Source organism: Alternaria novae-zelandiae (genome assembly GCF_023758075.1).
Source record: "Alternaria novae-zelandiae strain BMP 2774 chromosome Unknown scaffold_8, whole genome shotgun sequence".
Taxonomy (NCBI): domain Eukaryota; kingdom Fungi; phylum Ascomycota; class Dothideomycetes; order Pleosporales; family Pleosporaceae; genus Alternaria; species Alternaria novae-zelandiae.
In genome coordinates this window covers 858,447-875,760 of record NW_026056968.1, presented here as the reverse complement: position 1 = coordinate 875,760, position 17,314 = coordinate 858,447, and the positions used below count along the sequence as shown (strand labels likewise).

The window sequence follows — 17,314 nt, the reverse complement described above, 5'->3', positions numbered from 1 at the left end:
ACCCATATTGAGTCGTTGGTAGCAGCATCAATAAGATCAAGCTCATTCGAACATGTGTACTTGTGACAATATCCGCTCGTCTGACATGAGATGGTGAGACGGTGATGCACTAGCGTGGAAACGGTGAACCCTGGTCTCATAGGGCTGAGCTCCGACCTCCGCGCAAGAGTCCAGATACGTGTTAGGACCACTGAAGGCTACATCTCCGCGCCCACCTACAACAATCTCTCCTCCCTCTCGTGGCTGACAGAGGTTGATAGACTGGGCTCTGCGCTCACCTCACACATTTCACAATGCATTCGACGCTTGTGCGTCTCCAGAATGTCTTTGGCTTCTTTACCACAGTCGCTTTCACAGTCGCGAGTATCATCGCGCTGAGCAGCTTCGTCTCCCCGCAGAACCCGACGGCCAGTATATCACTGCGCAATGTGCAGGTAGTGAGAGGACGGCCGCACTACTACTCACCTAAGCGGGAAGAGTATGCGCATGTCAAGTTCGACCTAGACGCTGGTACGTCTCTCACACGAGTCGCAATTACGCTGCGTCCAAGCTTTCAAACATCCTGACTGACGCCTCCATGCAGACCTCAGCTCCCTCTTCAACTGGAACACGAAGCAAGTCTTCGTCTACCTCAAGGCCGTCTACCCCTCCGCCCGCGCCTCCGAACCCCCGTCCGAAGCCATCATCTGGGATGCCATCGTCGCCTCAAAGTCCGCGCCCTGGAACCAAAACCACTTCATCCACCCCGACCCCAAGTCCAAGCTGCCCAAGCAATCCGCCAAGAAACGCGCTGCATCCAAGCAAAAGACCGTTTCGCCCTACCCCGTCGGTGAACTCCACCTCGATAACCAGAAGCCCAAGTACAAGATTACCGACATTACGGGCAAGCTAGGAAACAGGACGGACGTCACACTGGAGCTGGGCTGGAATGTGCAGCCGTGGGTTGGCGCGCTGACATGGACCAACTGGAACACGGTCGGTGTTTGGAAGGGTCTGGAGGGAGGCAGGAGCAAGGCGTTTAGCTTCCCCGAGGTGGGCGCCAAGGCGGCGACGCCCAAGGACTTGGAGACTGAGAAGGGTGCGGAGGGCTACAGACTGGTCGTTGGCGAGGAGGTGCCGCTGAAGAAGGCCGCTGTCTAAGAAAAGCGCGATTAGGTTACCTGCGAAAATGCGGGTTGGAAGAAGGGATTATATTTGATACCAGATATGCAATGACATTTGGGGCTTGATCATCATGAAAGACGCTTCGAGGAACGTATACTGATTCCGGTGCTGTCACAAATGTCCATGCATTGCCGTGATGTCAATGCAAGAGTTTGAAATAAAAACGAGTTTGTGAAAACAGTCAGATGCCATTCATCAGGATAAATCTGATATGAGATATCGTCAAAGGGCGATAACATGTTGGCAGACATGCTCGGGTCAAGGTCGGACCTCCGATCTCGCCGCAAACCGCCACTTTCAGTTCGTTGGATTTCAAAGCGCGCTCCACAACCCTCAATCACTCACACCATGCGCCATCCGCGACACCACCCACACAACCCTTCCTCCCGCCCATTCGACGACGCTCCAGATTAATACGATAATTTAGAGGGTTTCAGCTTGCACACACCCTCCTACAACGAACCACTTCCCATCGACACCCGTCAACGTAAACCCCACCGACCCCCGCCGTTCGTACACACCCAGGCCATCAGCGCGTTCGTGTTCGCGATGCCTCTCGAAAACATCCGCAACATCGTCCTCGTCCTCTCCGGCAAAGGAGGAGTCGGGAAATCGAGCGTAACTACGCAACTCGCCCTCACGCTATCGCTACAAGGACATTCGGTTGGTGTCTTGGATATAGATTTGACGGGCCCGAGTATACCGCGCTTCTTTGGTATTGAAGACGCGAAAGTAAGACAGGCGCCTGGTGGCTGGATACCGGTTGATGTGCATGGGGAGCAGACGTTGGCGGCACACCAGAAAGAGGGAGAGGATGGGAATAGAACAGATCAGAAAGAGGGAGGAGCGGCGGCTGCAGATGGTCAAAAGATTGGGTCGTTATCATGCATGTCTCTGGGATTCATCCTGGCTTCGCGCTCCGACGCTGTGATTTGGCGAGGCCCAAAGAAGACCGCCATGGTGCGCCAATTCTTGACCGACGTCCTCTGGCCAAAGCTCGATTATCTACTCATTGATACACCACCCGGTACCTCGGACGAACATATCTCCCTACTCGAAACTCTCTTGAAGAATACCACGCCGTCTCCTGCTCTCAACCCGCACGTCCCGTTCTTGGCCGGCGCCGTCGTAGTCACAACACCACAAGCTATCAGTGTTAGTGACGTGAAGAAGGAGCTAAATTTCTGCAAGAAGACTGGGATTAGGGTATTGGGTGTGGTAGAGAACATGGCAGGATTCGTATGCCCCAACTGTTCGGAATGCACAAACGTCTTCAGCAAGGGCGGCGGAGCGGTCATGGCGACTGAGTTCGAAGTACCATTCCTGGGCTCTGTACCCATTGACCCAGCATTTGTGGAATTGGTCGAGAGTGGGACGAGGCCAGTGTATCCCAAGGGTACTGTCATACAGGGCAAAGAGTTGGACACTGAAGAGGTCGCGGCGCTGAAGAACAAGGGAGGTCTGTTTGTAGATAAGTACCGGGACTGCTCGTTAGCGCCGTTATTCGACGAGTTTGTGACGAGGTTGAAGGGTGATATCGGAAAAATTGTATGATCACATCGAGGTGGTTGATCGTTCATAAAAGGAATGGCGGAGTGAAGAAAGAGATATGATCGAAGATATAGAGAAAAATAGATACCCCTCCCTATCTCAATAATCTAGCAGTGCTGGTGAGTCTTCGCTCCCCCTGGGGAAAGTTCAAGGAACGCTGACCTTCGCATAGTCCTCAACATCCACTTTCCGTGCTTCGCCATTACTTGATTCTCTTCACTCCTACACGTCGTTATGACAACGCCCTGCTATGTCGTCATCTCAGCTCAGGTGACTGCAGCTCCTGCTCGGATACCCGTGAATACGTCTCGCTACAGCGAATCAGGAACGCGGTATCTTGCCGACAAGTAGATATTGCTCATAGACATCAGCAGTCCCCCCTTGTGACTCGCCAGGGTCCAGGCGCGGTCGTCAGTAACCGTCCCGTACTCCACATCCCATGCCTCATTGGTACCGTGGGCTCTTTTCGACAGAGCAAACGCGCAGCTGCGAGCTTTTAGGTGAGAGAGGGCTTAATTACGCTTTCAGGTAAAGTTGAACGTAGTTAATTATCGGTCAACTGTTTTGCGGGCTCCATATAAAGCCGCTACTGCCCTCAAGAAAGGTCTTACAGTCTTTCGTCCTACCTCCTACACCCACAAGCTTTTTTTAACATATTACAAACACCAAAAACGACTGGTAAGTAACTATCGCGACCCTGAGATTGCTCGGCAAATACAGCTTCCAGCGCAAGACGCCAATCAGACTTCCGCAATACTGACCTCGCAGGCCGCAAGACTATCGACAGTATGGACGCCGCGAGCAATCACGCCACATCGCCAGACCCTTATCCTACCCCGGGTAGTCCGCATCGGAAGATTCTGACACCAGATCAAGAACAGGATCAGAGGAAGAGTCCTGAGACCAAATCACGTCAAGGATCCGGCAATGGCGCAGACGAACTCCCGAAAGGTGACTCCGTTCCTATCACAGTCAACCGCAACGAGATTCTGACTTCTGAAGAAGAGCCGAATCCAAGCGCGAAACCGCAATTCATGGTCAAGCTGAAGTACAGTACCAAGATTCCTGTGACTTCTCCGCAAGGTCACCGAAACATCAGTAATGCCTCTTCTACTTCTCCGGATCTGCGCGCAACTCCGGATGGATCAGCTAAGCCATCCATCGAAACCGCCATCGTCAAGCAAGAAGTCGAAGACCATGAAGCTACTGCACCTCGAAGCCCAAACTCGACCTCAGCACAAGTCAAGATTGAGGAACAGAGCGATGATCAAGGCTCAGCCCTGAAGCCCCTGAATAATGAGCCTACGGGAAGTTCGGGTCAGTCCATCATGGTCAAGGACGAGCCTGAGCACGATGCACATGAAAATGTCGACGATCGAAGTCAGAACCTGATCAGAGATGCTATGAGCATTCCTGGTCAACTTGGCGACGAGTCAATACAGGTCTCGATCGAACATGACACTTCTGGCAAGTCCTCGGATGCTCTCGGTGTCCAGGCTGCTACATCTGAACCCGAGAACTTGAAGGGGACCGCGCCCGTGGAGGTGCAAGGTGTCGATGACGTCAACGGCGGCTATCACCAGAGTGCAAACGGCCCATCGAGCGCACGTGATAACGACTTGTCGTTTGTCGCCGACACCAACATGTCTTTCCCCTTCGATGTAGACGAGTGGGCCTCCAACGCCGCGAACCAAGCCGAGGCGGACGTAGCCAGCGGAACCCGACAACACCAACATTATCACCCGATCGACCACCAAGCCATGTCATCCGATTTCGCATATGTCACAACCCGGATGCGGCCAGAAGATCCAATTGATCAAGAATCTCTGGCCTTTCTTAGTGGCGAGGCTGAAGCTGGGGTACCGTGGAGTCAACGTCAACACGTGTTTACGGATCCAGTTCGCTTCACCAAGTCTAGTTCACCCTCTATTGGAAGCGCACGTGCACTCAATCCAGCTGCTATCTTGAGGGGCATTCCGCAGTACGCAACACATTCACCTCGGTATGGGTCGCAACAGCCCGCTGGCCAAAACCGCCAACTCGATATCGACTCTGCCTTCAATCGTCAACAAGAGCTTCAGGCCCTGGTTGAGGAGAAGCAGAGACAGTTGGATCAAGTCAAGAAGAAGCAAGTGGAGCGTCAGCAATCTAATCGACAGGTATCTTACGATTCTGTCAGTTATCATGGCCAGCCAGCTGCTGTACCTTCGTTCCTCACTGGCCCAATGAGCTATCAACGAGCCTCTCCGAGCGGCTCTCAGCAGATGAACTACGGACAGAACAGCTCGCACAACTGGACACCAGAACGTCGTACTACCCAGGTCACCCAAAAGGCACGAAAGCAATTATTCAACGAGCACGACTGCGACGACGAAGAAGGCAATGCTTCTGATGATGATGAGCCGCTTCGGACGCGAGTGGAGCGTCACCCATCAGTCACTAGTCTAAATGACGACTCAAGCGTCGAGTTCGTTGCGAGCAATTCCAAACCCAAAAGCAGTGGACCTATTGTCGACCGGAAGGTAGCGCGCATGCCACGCCCTCTTCCTCAGCCTGCTTCACCCTCTCCCACACCCACAGAGAATGCGCCACCTTCCTCCGACGACATCCAACAAATTGATTGGACGCTTCCCCGATATGAAATGCAACGCCAGCCTCTCGAGAAAGGCGAAGAGATTCCTAGCGCAAAGGTCTCACTCCCAGGCATGGTCCGCGAAGAAGTCCTCCTCTCCCCAGACCATGCAGACGAAGAAGCCCGCCTACTGATCGATGTCTTCATCCCCGGTCAGCAAGCCATGTCATCACCAGACCCAGAGCCCGCCGTCGCTCTTCTGAACTTCCACACTATCACTCTCATGGTCATAGAAGCGTACGTTCAATTCGAAATCGGCGACGAGCTCGGCATGGGACGAGGCCACTTCCACCAAGATCACAACCGTGGCGAAGAGGACTATGAGCGTATGCGCGATGCCGTCAATGCCGATACCAACGAGATCTTCTTTGCCGTCGTGGACCGATACCGAGCGGGCTTGGAGAGCAAGAAGAAGCCGCTACAGCTGATTCGGGGTACGCAAGAATTCTGCGACGTGGCGCTTGATGTGATCTATTACATCAAGCAACATGGACTGCTGAAGCCAGAACTCAAGGCCAAGAAGGTTAGGGCTGATAAGGGAACTAAGCGGGGGCCTCAGGCGAAGACTGCGGCAACTGAAACTGCGGCGAAGGGTAAGGGTAAGGGAACTAAACGGGGTACGGCGGCCAAGCCGAACGAGGTGCAGCCTAGGAAGAGGGTGAAGACTGCGCCCGCGGTCGAGGTCAAGAAGAAGAAGAGGAGTAAGCCGGAGCCGGCTCTTACGGTTGTGAGGAAGTGAGCGATCAGGCTGAGAGGATCGTGAGGGGTTATCGATGATTTGAACGCATGGAGTGAAGAGAAAACGGGGGTTGGATCTGGGGATATGGCGTCTCATTTGCGAGTTTTCACGATCTGTGCAAGATGGTGCAATCGTTCATGATTTTGGCATCTCATTTTTCCGTGACTCGAGCCCTATAGACCTTTCCTTCAACATACGTATTCCAGCTTTCCACGTCTACTTCAGTGATAGCAACTAAATGAAGAACGGCAAGCCTGAGGAGATGGATGATCTTTCCCATATTCTAGACGAAACATCGACCGAATGTATCGTTCGCTCATCCTGCCCTGCTCCCACCGATTCGCCGAACAGCTCGCTTTGCTCTACCATGCAACTTTTCCAGAAACTCCTCTCGAGACAAAGCTGTCCTTTGGAAAGTCAGGGCTACAGCCTCCGATACGTCGTACTCGTCGCCTTGGTGTGTGACGTCTTCACACTCTGTCACTAACTTGTATTCACCACTCTGGAGGTGGAAAAATGAGCGGAATTCCAAGCCTTTGCAGAAGTCACTCATAGCCGTCATTGTATCCTGAGATTGGCAAGGTCCCCAGTGAATGGTAGTCCGGCGCGCCTGGGGTATGTGATGTCTGATCCAATACTGCAGGTGACGTAAAGCATCCTTGTTGAAGGGAAATGTCGTGTTTGCGATTGCTGTGGAGATGTCGAAGGTGATTTGCTGCAGCGGCAGACGGAGCAGCGGGATCTTGAGGAACAATGTATCCGCATCATGGAATTCGGGGAAGACCTTTGGGATGACAACAGTAATGTTGGTAGGGTCGATGGCGGGTTGTATCGTGAAATAGAAGCTCGGTTTGCGAAACCATCGTGCATCATGGGCGCGAAAGTACCCATCGGCAGCCTTTTGGATCTCCTTTTGCGCTTCTTCTCGAATTTGCTTGCAAATGTGCGTCAGGGCGTTGTATATTGACGGTTTGGGGTAGACAACCAGTTGATCCTCTGGTAAGAAGTATTGGTACACCATGCACCGGAGCTCAACGGGGAGGTCGAGGAAGGAGCGTTCAGCTCCGCGCACGGCGGGAAGTGACGAATGGGAAGCGGCAAATCTAGTGTAGTCGCTCTGCAACCCTGTGTTGTCGCTATTATGACCCTTGGAAGACGTAGAAGCCATCTCGAGGGAGTATCCGGTATTTGTATGCGGATCGTAGTCGAAGTGTAGAAGTCGAGTCGAGGTGGTGGAGTGGGATGGGTATGGGCAGTACGCATTGAATCAATCTGAAAGGTACACAATGGAATAATAGAGCTTTGTCGTTAGGCAGACGTAGTATTCTAACTAACTTGACGTCACAAGATGAATGAAGTCCGCTGTAGTTGCTCGAGCGTCAGAGCCTGCTAGGCATTCGCTCCCCGCACTTCCTTCTTTCTCACTTTCCTAAACGTACAAGAAGGCTGGAACTCTGTAGAAAGCCAGAACTTAATGTATACAAATCACTCAACCATCTACTAAGGTTGAAGATTACTCGCTAACATGACAGAGCAAGCCGTGGCAGTTGCTACCCCGGACAGCCTCTCACTCACACCTCAAACCAACAAACTCATGACGCCGGCCCCGTCCGTCGCACCTGAAACGGCCAGTCGCTTTCTTCAGCTGCCTGCAGAACTGCGGTTTCTAGTATACTCATATCTTTCGCCATACTCCTCGACCGATCGAGAGCACTTCGGCAAAGCCCAGCACCTCGACCTCATACAGACATGTCGACAAATCCGCGAGGAAGCACCACCGGAAATTCACAAGGCCGCTGAGGGTTTCTACCGTGACTACGAGAAGAACTGGTATAAAATATACAGCGAGAGCATTCACATCAAGAAAGAACTCTCTTGGGACTGTGTGAGCGTGGAGAGAGGATATTTCGTTCGAAACCACGATGTTCCGTTACACGAACTACCTTTCCGACAAGTGGATGTCTGCGTCCCCACAACCAGAATGTTCAACTTGCAGGTGGATATCTTCAATGATATTAGCAGACAGATGCTTGAACCAAGGCCGAAGGTGCGGTCTTCAAGGGTTTGCTTGATAATAGGCGGAAAATGGTTCTCGGAAGATTGGTTGATTTGGTGGTGGATTCGAGCTTAACTCTCGGGAAAGACTCGCAAATGGAGAGAGGCGCAGCACCCGCGTGATGCTCAAGGTATATAAAGCACTAAGAGAGGGACAGGCTGGAAGGGCCTTCGGAAGTACGAAATGGGTCGTGCGCATGGGGCATCATATGGTATCGAGGGTAAATTATCATAGGCAAGAACGATGTAAGGTTAGGGTAGACTATGTCGACGTTTCATTGTGACATTACGACAACTTCCAATATATCATGGCGCCATCTACTACTTCTTAGCATAACTGTGGTAGTTATCAACAGGAGCGACCTCCTTGACGCTCTCCCAAATCTGCTCAATGCCCTTGACCGCCTCATCGCTAAGCTTGCCCTTCTTCAAGCTCTGCGCAGTCTGCTCAGCCTGAGCAATCTTGCTGGCACCGAAGATGACACCATCTTCGTCTCCCTCAAGCGCGCTGTGGTAGGCCATCCAGCGGTATGCGAGTTCCGCCTTGGTGACACCCTCCTTCTCGGCGATCTCGTTCCATTTGATGAGCGCCTTGCGCATAGTCTCGTTATCGTACAGCTTTCCGTACATGTTGCCCATGGCTTGCTCGTTGAAGCGTCCGGCGCCTGCATCGAGGTCTGCTGCCGTCTTCACGAGGAAGCCACCAGCAAGGGGCGAGTATGCGTAGAAGTGCATACCGAGCTTGCGGAGTGTGGGGAAGAGCTGAGTCTCCAAGTGTCGGGCAACAGGGTTGTAGTTACCCTGGTAGACTTGTGGGAGTGGGTAGCCCTTGGCCTTCGCGATGTCGTAGACTTGCTGGACTTGCTCGGCCGAGAAGTTGCTGAGGCCAAAGCGGCGGAAGATGCCCTTCTTGTAGACTTCGTTCATGCCCTCCAGGGTCTCCTCAAAAGGAACGGTTGGGTCTGGAGCATGGATATAGAAGATGTCGAACTGGTCGATCTTGGCACGCTCAATAGATTCCTGGCAGTACTTGATCACAGTGTCCTTTTTGAGTTCACCGGGTGGACCAAAACCGCCAGGGAGCTTGGTGTCGATGACAAAGTCCTTGCGCTTCTCGAGCTGGCCGATGGCAACTTCGGATCCAGCATAGAGACGTGCGGAATCAATGTTCTTGACGCCGTTGGCAAGCAAAACATCGATGAGTTTGGCACGGTCTTCTTGCGTGTTGAAGTACGCAGTGTCTGAGAGCGCAGCTCCTCCGAAGACTGATTTGACCATGGTGATGGGTGATGTAGTTCGATTTTGATTCGTGGGGGTTGGTTTGTGATGTTTAGAGTCAGACAAAAGCTTCAATGCGTAGCAGAATTGATAGCGGGGAAAGCACGAGCGATGATGTTGACGATATAACCGATGATGCAGGGGAGGAAGCCGCGGTTGAGCTGTTGATAGTTCCTTCCCAACACCCCTCTTTCATTGACTTATATACCCAATGCAGCAGGCAGCAGCTCGCGTCTTTATCCCAAAACGCCGAGCGAGCCAGCATCCACATTACAAATGTTCACACATACCAGTCGTCCGATGATGCCACCAACACAATGCGTATTCTTGGTAAGGCGTGCTCCACTTATTCCCGACCCCTCCTCGGCGGGACTTGCACAATAGCCCCGCTCAACCACTCTCATGCATGTGCCGTGCGGAAATAACGGCCAGACAGTTACACCAGTCACGTGTTCATTGTGCAATTCAACTGGTAAACATCGAACGAATGCAAAGTTTATTCATGTATTTGGATACAGGCGATGGCCCCATGTGAGATTTCGCCCTCACTTCCGACACAGCCATACCTGCGGCCTTGGGCGGATCGCAAGCTAAGCCAACTAGTGATACGTACCTTTCTGCATGGGTCGAGTGGTCCGTAACGGCGGACGAATAGTTAACACCAAGACAAACAAATCAGACCCAATACTCAGAGCGACATAATATCACAGAAGGATCTAGAAAGTGTCTGTTGCCTTGTCGTGCAATCTCAGCAATGCACTTGTTCTTACAAATAGTGAAACATCTAACGCGCATTTCCCTAAAGCGTAGTCTCACTTGCGAAATCAATGTGCAACATGACTACCGATCAGATCTGACATATACATCATGTGGACGTTCTCGTCCGCTCGGTCATGTTGCATTAGAGGAACGATACCCTCCTTGCCAGATGCGCAGTCTGAAAAACGTTCGTACAAGTTGGATAAGTTAAGTGGAAGTTTGAGAGAAAGAATGAACGTGTTGTTGGATGTGCTCATCGAGATAGATGTGGAGCCGAAGCCATGATGAGCGATCTGTTAGCCTTACAATAAACTGCTGTCTTTAGTACCGTACCGCACCGCATGATCCTTCTTGTTCACGTGCTTACTACCACAAGTGAAGCGCCTAAAATGAGACATCATGCGATGCGACGCGGTGCTGATCAAGACTACTACATTCTCTTGCAAAGGGATTACGATGGTCCGGAGGCCATGTCTGTCCAACCGCCATCCGCTCTCCAAACTCCAGCTTTCGTGTAATCCCCCCTTCCACCACCTCTTATGTACGCGAATCGAAAGTATTCGTTCACGCCTTCCATGTGTCTTGTCCACGTCCAGCTTTCCTCCATACGGTCAGCGTATTCATGGTACCTTTCTACATCATTGACCAGAACGCTCATTCCATCGTAAGGCTCAGGGAATGGATAGTGCCAATCGAAAGTGATGTTGGGTCTCAGTTGGTGAAGATTGAAGTTGTTGTGGATGATAGGCGCAGTGATGAGTGGCAGTACGGTGCCGATGGGTGCGTCACCACGAAGTGCGCCGGGCGTCTCAAGGATACTGGCAAATCCCCAGCGTGCGGTCCCGTTGATGAAGAGGCCGATCAAAATGCCTTGGAAAAGGAGCGAGGGGCGTGTTTGCATAGATGTGCCAGGTACAAGGAGCAGGCCGAGGATGTAGTGGTGGATGCGGACGTTCATCCTTGGTATGGCGACGAGTGCGAGGATGCCAGCCACCAGAATGCCATAGAGGGCAAGGTAACGCGGTAGACGACCTTCGACACGGAATGACCATGCCTGTCCCAGAGCGATGACGAAGAGGGTGAGGACTATAATGATGAGCGCAGGAATAGCGCCTGGCTGGTTCTTGATATCGTGGGGCGTAAGACGCTCTATGGGAATCTTGTCGAACGTGTAGTTGTTTAGGGCGCCGATCCAACATCCTCCGAGCCAGAGGATGGTTTTCTCTACTTGTGCGTGAAGACCTTGCAGTTGGCGACGCACTGCAAACCGGTAGACAGCATACATGCAGAATGACGCGGGAAGGAAGCGTGACAGAGCAATACTGATTATGGAGTAATAATCAGTCAAGTTGGGAGGGTCTGATGCCAGTGCGACGTGAAAGAAGACACCGACAAAGATGGAGGTAAAGAAGACGGATGGTGAGGTAGTAAACAAAGACAACAGGATGGTAAAGGTCAGCGATACGCCTAGTAATGGCCACCGCAAGTCGCGACATTTGGCTGCCGTACCGGGCAGAAAGGAGAAGGAGCGCGGGAAATACGAATCAAAGCCAATGCTCTTGATGTGTCTCCTGTTTACGCTGGGGTAGTCAGTCTTCTCGCCAACCTGCGCAACAACTCCACAGCCACCCGACGCGTCATTTATGAAGCCAGCATGGATAGCAGCACCGCAGATGAAAGAGTCGGCGCGGTAATATGTGTTCTCCAGGGTGTTTTCCTCGTCGGTGGGTCCGCCAATAACCAATGGACGATAGTTGACATTCTTGTCACCAACAGCATGTGGATTAAGCAATTGCACGCGTTTACAGTTTGCGGGACAGCGGAACGGCATGGTGCTGTTCTCGAACGGTCGACATAGATCGCCGTTGAGCCCGCAGCCATTGCCATCGTTCCAGAAGCGATCCGTACACCGTACTCGCACGGGGCTGCCATATCCAGGTATGTCCGCTGCAAACGCGCTACGATGCAGAACCAAGCCAAAGGTCAGGATCCAGCAGAAGTAGAAAAAGACCAACAGGCCGATCTTTTGTCTTCTCTCAGGAAAGTAGTTGTTCAGCAACTGGATTGGCGCAGTCTGTATCTTGGGAAAGAAAGGGTGTATCTTCCAGGGTCGGGGCGGTTGTGGACCCTTGACCCATACAACAACATTGTTCCATGCACGTTGCAACCGCGGCGGGATGTACTTGTTGGCGTAATAGGGCTCTTGTGGGGTGTCGTGCTCTTGACCGGATGTCTCGGGAGGCGCCATGGCGTCGGCTGACTCGGCAGGAAGTGTCGTCGCGTTTTCGTCGTCGCGGTAGGCTTGCGGAGGCGCGCCCTCGTCGTCGAGGCTTTCTCGTGGCTCCATATCGTAGATGGATGCCAGCTCGTGGCGGGATCTCGTAGGGGACGACACTTTGGTAGTGAATAGGATGACGATGCGCCGAGGCTTAACGGATGCTTATCGATAGGAATGCGCGTAGAGATGTGCGACAATGAGCGGTGGCTGGCAAAAGACCCAAAAGACACTCATATACAGGACGAGGTGAAGGAGGGAAAGGAGGTGAGAATATACGAGTGCAGGCGAAGGCATGGCAATGGCAAGGAAAGAGCTCTGGGGAGCTTCGGGACCTGCATGATGCGGGCCTGTGGAGTGCCCACGTTCCGGCTTCACGGCACTGAGACGCTAAGATCGGCCTCCGAGTGTAGGAAGCTTCCAAAGCTTTGGGTGTCGGCGGCAATGGCAGTATGTGAAGGTTCACGCTCCCCGATACAGTAGAACCGGAGTTATCATGCTTGGTCTCATCCCAGGTCGTTCGAGATGGTTGTTCCCAGCTGCAGCTCCCACGTGTGGCTCAACGTGGCTCGACGTGGCCTAGGCAGCTCATGCGGCTTCCCGTTTGGTGATGAGGTCACCGTTCTAGCATTTCTAATCAGCGCCTTATCGGTCCCTCGGACCATTCGCCTCGGGCGACGGAGCGACTCTATACCCAGGAATATCCCCATCGTCTTCTACCTCTTTGTATGCGATTGTTTGTATTGGACGATATTGTTGACATCGTTGCATTTGACGCGTCCGCGTAAACCTTATCCGCACACCGCTGCAGTGCCACGATGGCGCCGTACAACTCTGACCCGAGCTCTTTCCCCGATCCAGTGGATCTTACGCATTTCCTGTCACGCAGCACGAGAGCGCGCGAAGCTTCTTCTGTCAAACAGTTCTACAAGTACTTCCAGATTCCCGGGATCGCCCAATTAGCTGGAGGTATGCGCGCGCCCGACCAACCGTCTCGCCTCAGATTACTGATTACGACCAGGTCTCCCCAACGATCACTATTTCCCCTACGACACGCTCGAAGCCAAAGTCGCACAGCCGAACCGATGGCAGCCAACGCCCAACAAGCCCGTCGATCCGCCCGCCGACGATCCTCCGACCGCCCAACTCGCGAAGACATGCATCTCGGAGCGTAGAGAGAAGGAGCCACCTGCGTCGCGCCTCGTTGTGCCCAAGTACTCCAATGTGCCAGATCCCCTGCGCATGATCGACCTGAAGTCTGCGCTGCAATACGGCCAGGCTCTGGGATACCCCGCACTATACCAGTTCATCCGACAGTTCACGAGGGAGAACCTACATCCTTTCGTCCCATACAAGAACGGGCCAGAAGTCATCTTGACCTGCGGCTCTACCGATGGCTTCTCCAAGACGCTGACAGCGCTCAGCAATGAGTGGTCAGCCGAACATGACCCTGTCGATGAGAGGCCAGGGCTGCTGTGCGAGACATACTGTTATATGAACGCCATCCAGACCGCCAGGCCACGAGGCTTCAACATTGCGCCAGTAGCCATCGATGACGAGGGAATGATGGCGCATGGAAAGGGAGGTCTGCAAGATGTTCTAGAGAACTGGGACTACTCAAAGGGCCGCCGCCCACATGTCATGTACACCGTCACCATTGGCCAGAACCCTACATCAGGCACCTTGTCGGTACAGCGCAGAACCGAGATTTACGCTCTTTGCGTCAAGTACGACATCATCATCGTCGAGGATGACCCATACTGGTACCTACAGTACCCGTCCTCGTCGCCTAGCAGCGTTCCTCCCAAGCCTACCAAATCTTCCGGCTTCGAGTTCCTGGACAGTCTCATTCCTTCATACCTCAGCGTAGACTACCAGGGTCGCGTCGTTCGTCTCGATACCTTCTCCAAGACAGTAGCTCCCGGGTGCCGTCTTGGTTGGATCACCGCGCAGCCTGCCCTCGTAGAACGTCTCCTCCGCATTACCGAGACTTCGACCCAGCAGCCCTCAGGCTTCGTGCAGTCCATGATGGCAGAACTGCTTATGGGTCCTCAAGCCTCCAACGACCCTGGTAAGGGCGGCGCGGCCGATGGCAGTGGCTGGAAAGTAGACGGATGGGTGCGCTGGCTAGAAGGCCTCCGAGGCAATTATGAGCGTCGCATGCAGAAGATGTGCGACACACTTGACGCTGGAAAGGAGGCTGTAAAAGCTGGCCGCCGAAGGAGTCTCGTCGACGTCGCTGACGAAGAGGATGACTGGGCTGTGGTCGAGAAGACGCAGATCTACTCCTTCGTTCGACCTCTTGGCGGCATGTTCGTGTGGGTGCGCTTCGACTTCGCGTCCCACCCGCTTGCCAAGCAAGTACCTGCCGCCCGCCTTTCTAGGGCTCTGTGGGTCTTCTGGACCTCGAAGCCCTACCTATGTCTCGTAGCTCCTGGTACAATGTTCGCAGCCAACGAGGAGATCAAGGCAATGGACAGCTTCAACTGCTTCCGGTTGTGCTTCGCCGCATGCCCTGCGGAAGATGTAGAAGATATCAGCAAGAGGTTTGTAGATGGCGCGCAAGCATTCTGGAGGATCAAGAGCAAGAGTAAGATCGACAAATTATTGGAAGATGAGGAGGTAGCGGGTGTGGATCACGTTGCGGGTATGGCCGTATTGACCGGGATGTGTTAACGGATTTTCAAATATACATTAGGAACGCTATATACAACCAAACTTGATGGTGGAGTCACGCTGTGCACTCCCGTTACTCGCTATTTTTACTTGGAGACCTTGGCGTCCGCGATGATGACGTCGGATGCCTTCTCAGACAACATGTAGAGGGGAAGAGCCAGGTAAGTGCCGGGAATCTTGGGGAAAGCGGAAGCATCGACGACACGGAGACCCTCGACACCACGGACCTTGAAGTTGCCGTCAAGAACAGCCTTCTCGTCATCGTCGGCACCAATAGGGCAAGTGCAAGAAGCGTGGTGACCCCAGGACTCGTACTTGGCAAACTCCTTCCACTGCTCGTCGGTCTGAACCTGCTTTCCGGGCCAAACCTCCTTGAACTTGCCGTCAAGAGGAATGAGATCCTCAAAGACCTCGCGACCGTACTTCATTCCCTCAACAAGGGCGTCAAGGTCCTCGTCACCGCCGACAGCGAAGTTGCGCTTGCGGATCTCAGGCACATCTTGGGGATCAGCGCTACGGAGGGTAACAGTACCAGCGTTGTTGCGAGACTCAGCCTTGAGAGTGAGCCAGGTCCATGCGTCGCGGCCAAGGGTGGCGTTGGCGAAGAAGTCGGGGTAGTATCCGTTGAAGTACGCGGGCCATCCAGCGACGAAAAGATCAGCGTTACCGTTGGGGGAGTTGCTAGCCTTCTTGGTGATGGCAAGCGCGATACCGTTGGTGGCGTAGACACCCTTTCCGATTCCAAGCGTGCCAGTCTCCCACTTCTCGAGGCAGGGGTCGTGGTCACCTTCAAGGAATGTGCAGCCGTTGAGAAGAGAAATCTTGCTGGGTGCTTGACCGATGACAGGAATTTCGTAGCGGTCCTGGAGGTTGGTGCCGACACCAGGTAGGTCCTTGACGACATTGATGCCGAATTGCTCGAGTTCCTCCTTGGGTCCAACGCCGGAAAGCTTCAGGATCTGAGGGGTGTTGAAAGCACCAGCTGACAGGATGACCTCGCGAGTAGCAGTGACGGATCCCTTGGTTCCCTTGCCGGCAGCAGAGCCGGACTGACGCCTTGGGTCAGCGCCGTAGAGAGACTTTCCAGTCAAGAAGCTGACACCAGTAGCCTTGGGTGTGGTACCGTTCTGGTTGAAGTCGACGTTGGTGACGAGGGTGTTGAGCTGGATGTCGAGATGGTACTTGCGGCTTCCATCCCGGTTCTTCGCGTTGATGACTTGGTGAAGGAAGTCGACGGGGCCAGCACGCTTGTACTCTGGAATCTTCATGGCAAGAGGAACCTGCCACATGCCCTCGGCGGAGTCGCGGTTGGCGCCAGGGTTGTTGATGTCGCGGAGCAGAACCTGACCGAGGCCAGTAACGGTGGTGATGAGCGAAGAAAGGAGGTTCTTGCCCATACCCGTAGCAGCAGCCAGGACGAGGGAGATGACCTTGAGGTCCTGAACGATCAAAGTGAGATCGGTCAGTGAGGTCTCGAGCCATCCGGAGAATCCGTGTCCAACAACGCTGTTGGGCAGGTAGCGCGACTTCTCCAAGCGGGTGAAGTACTTGCGCATATTGCTCGGTGCCCAAGAAGAATCGCCAGTGATGGACTGGAGGTACTCCCAGTCACTCTCGTATGGGTATACAGTGATGAGGGCATTGTGAACAGTGCAGCCTCCGAGCGAGCCAACACGGGGGTATAGAACACCGAGGGGTTTGGCGCCAGCGGGAGGGCTGGGACCAGTGTAGCGGGTGCCGTCGGTCAACTCATAGGTGAGCTTGGTGTCCCTCCTCTGCTCTTCTTCGTCGTCGAAGTGCTTGACAAAGTAGTCCCATCGCATGGGCTCATACTCGGCGGCAACAGAGTGCAAGACGGGCACGTTGTACTGAGTGGTGTTGGTCTGGTCATCACCGGCCTCAAGGAGAAGGACCTTGTGGCCAGCAAGAGCTAGCCTGGCTGCGAGAGGTGCACCGCCGGCACCAGATCCGACAACGACATACTCGTAGTCTTCAAGAGTGGTGGTGTTGGTAGCGCTCACAGCACGCTTGACATTCTCGCCGCGGTAAGGAGTGTGCTCGGCGCCGTCGCTATCGTCTGATTAGCACCCATTCATTGATATTGGCACGTGATAACATACATGATGCGTGCAGAAGTGAAGTTGGTAAGTAAAGAGAGGACGGCAAGAGCCTTAATGACAATCAT

General features: G+C 53.5%; 7 protein-coding genes across 7 annotated transcripts; 4 read left to right on the top strand and 3 right to left on the bottom strand.

Annotated features, from left to right (window-relative positions):
- Positions 1-293: 293 nt before the first annotated feature.
- On the top strand, positions 294-1,140 carry J4E88_004769 (uncharacterized protein; the record flags this gene model as incomplete). Its single annotated transcript, XM_049398413.1, has 2 exons — positions 294-510; positions 584-1,140. The coding sequence occupies 2 exons, from the start codon at positions 294-296 to the stop codon at positions 1,138-1,140; spliced, it is 774 nt and encodes a 257-aa protein (XP_049255974.1).
- Positions 1,141-1,713: 573 nt separating this feature from the next.
- Positions 1,714-2,718, top strand: CFD1 (cytosolic Fe-S cluster assembly factor cfd1; the record flags this gene model as incomplete). Its single annotated transcript, XM_049398412.1, has 1 exon — positions 1,714-2,718. The coding sequence occupies one exon, from the start codon at positions 1,714-1,716 to the stop codon at positions 2,716-2,718; it is 1,005 nt and encodes a 334-aa protein (XP_049255973.1).
- A 785-nt stretch (positions 2,719-3,503) lies between these two features.
- On the top strand, positions 3,504-6,086 carry J4E88_004767 (uncharacterized protein; the record flags this gene model as incomplete). Its single annotated transcript, XM_049398411.1, has 1 exon — positions 3,504-6,086. The coding sequence occupies one exon, from the start codon at positions 3,504-3,506 to the stop codon at positions 6,084-6,086; it is 2,583 nt and encodes an 860-aa protein (XP_049255972.1).
- A 2,376-nt stretch (positions 6,087-8,462) lies between these two features.
- Positions 8,463-9,419, bottom strand: J4E88_004766 (uncharacterized protein; the record flags this gene model as incomplete). Its single annotated transcript, XM_049398410.1, has 1 exon — positions 8,463-9,419. The coding sequence occupies one exon, from the start codon at positions 9,417-9,419 to the stop codon at positions 8,463-8,465; it is 957 nt and encodes a 318-aa protein (XP_049255971.1).
- A 1,210-nt stretch (positions 9,420-10,629) lies between these two features.
- Positions 10,630-12,525, bottom strand: J4E88_004765 (uncharacterized protein; the record flags this gene model as incomplete). Its single annotated transcript, XM_049398409.1, has 1 exon — positions 10,630-12,525. One exon carries the CDS (start codon positions 12,523-12,525, stop codon positions 10,630-10,632), a length of 1,896 nt encoding a protein of 631 aa, XP_049255970.1.
- Positions 12,526-13,271: 746 nt separating this feature from the next.
- On the top strand, positions 13,272-15,129 carry J4E88_004764 (uncharacterized protein; the record flags this gene model as incomplete). Its single annotated transcript, XM_049398408.1, has 2 exons — positions 13,272-13,422; positions 13,475-15,129. The coding sequence occupies 2 exons, from the start codon at positions 13,272-13,274 to the stop codon at positions 15,127-15,129; spliced, it is 1,806 nt and encodes a 601-aa protein (XP_049255969.1).
- Positions 15,130-15,215: 86 nt separating this feature from the next.
- On the bottom strand, positions 15,216-17,314 carry J4E88_004763 (uncharacterized protein; the record flags this gene model as incomplete). The annotated part of the gene is made up of 2 exons (XM_049398407.1): positions 15,216-17,199; positions 17,250-17,314. 2 exons carry the CDS (start codon positions 17,312-17,314, stop codon positions 15,216-15,218), a joined length of 2,049 nt encoding a protein of 682 aa, XP_049255968.1.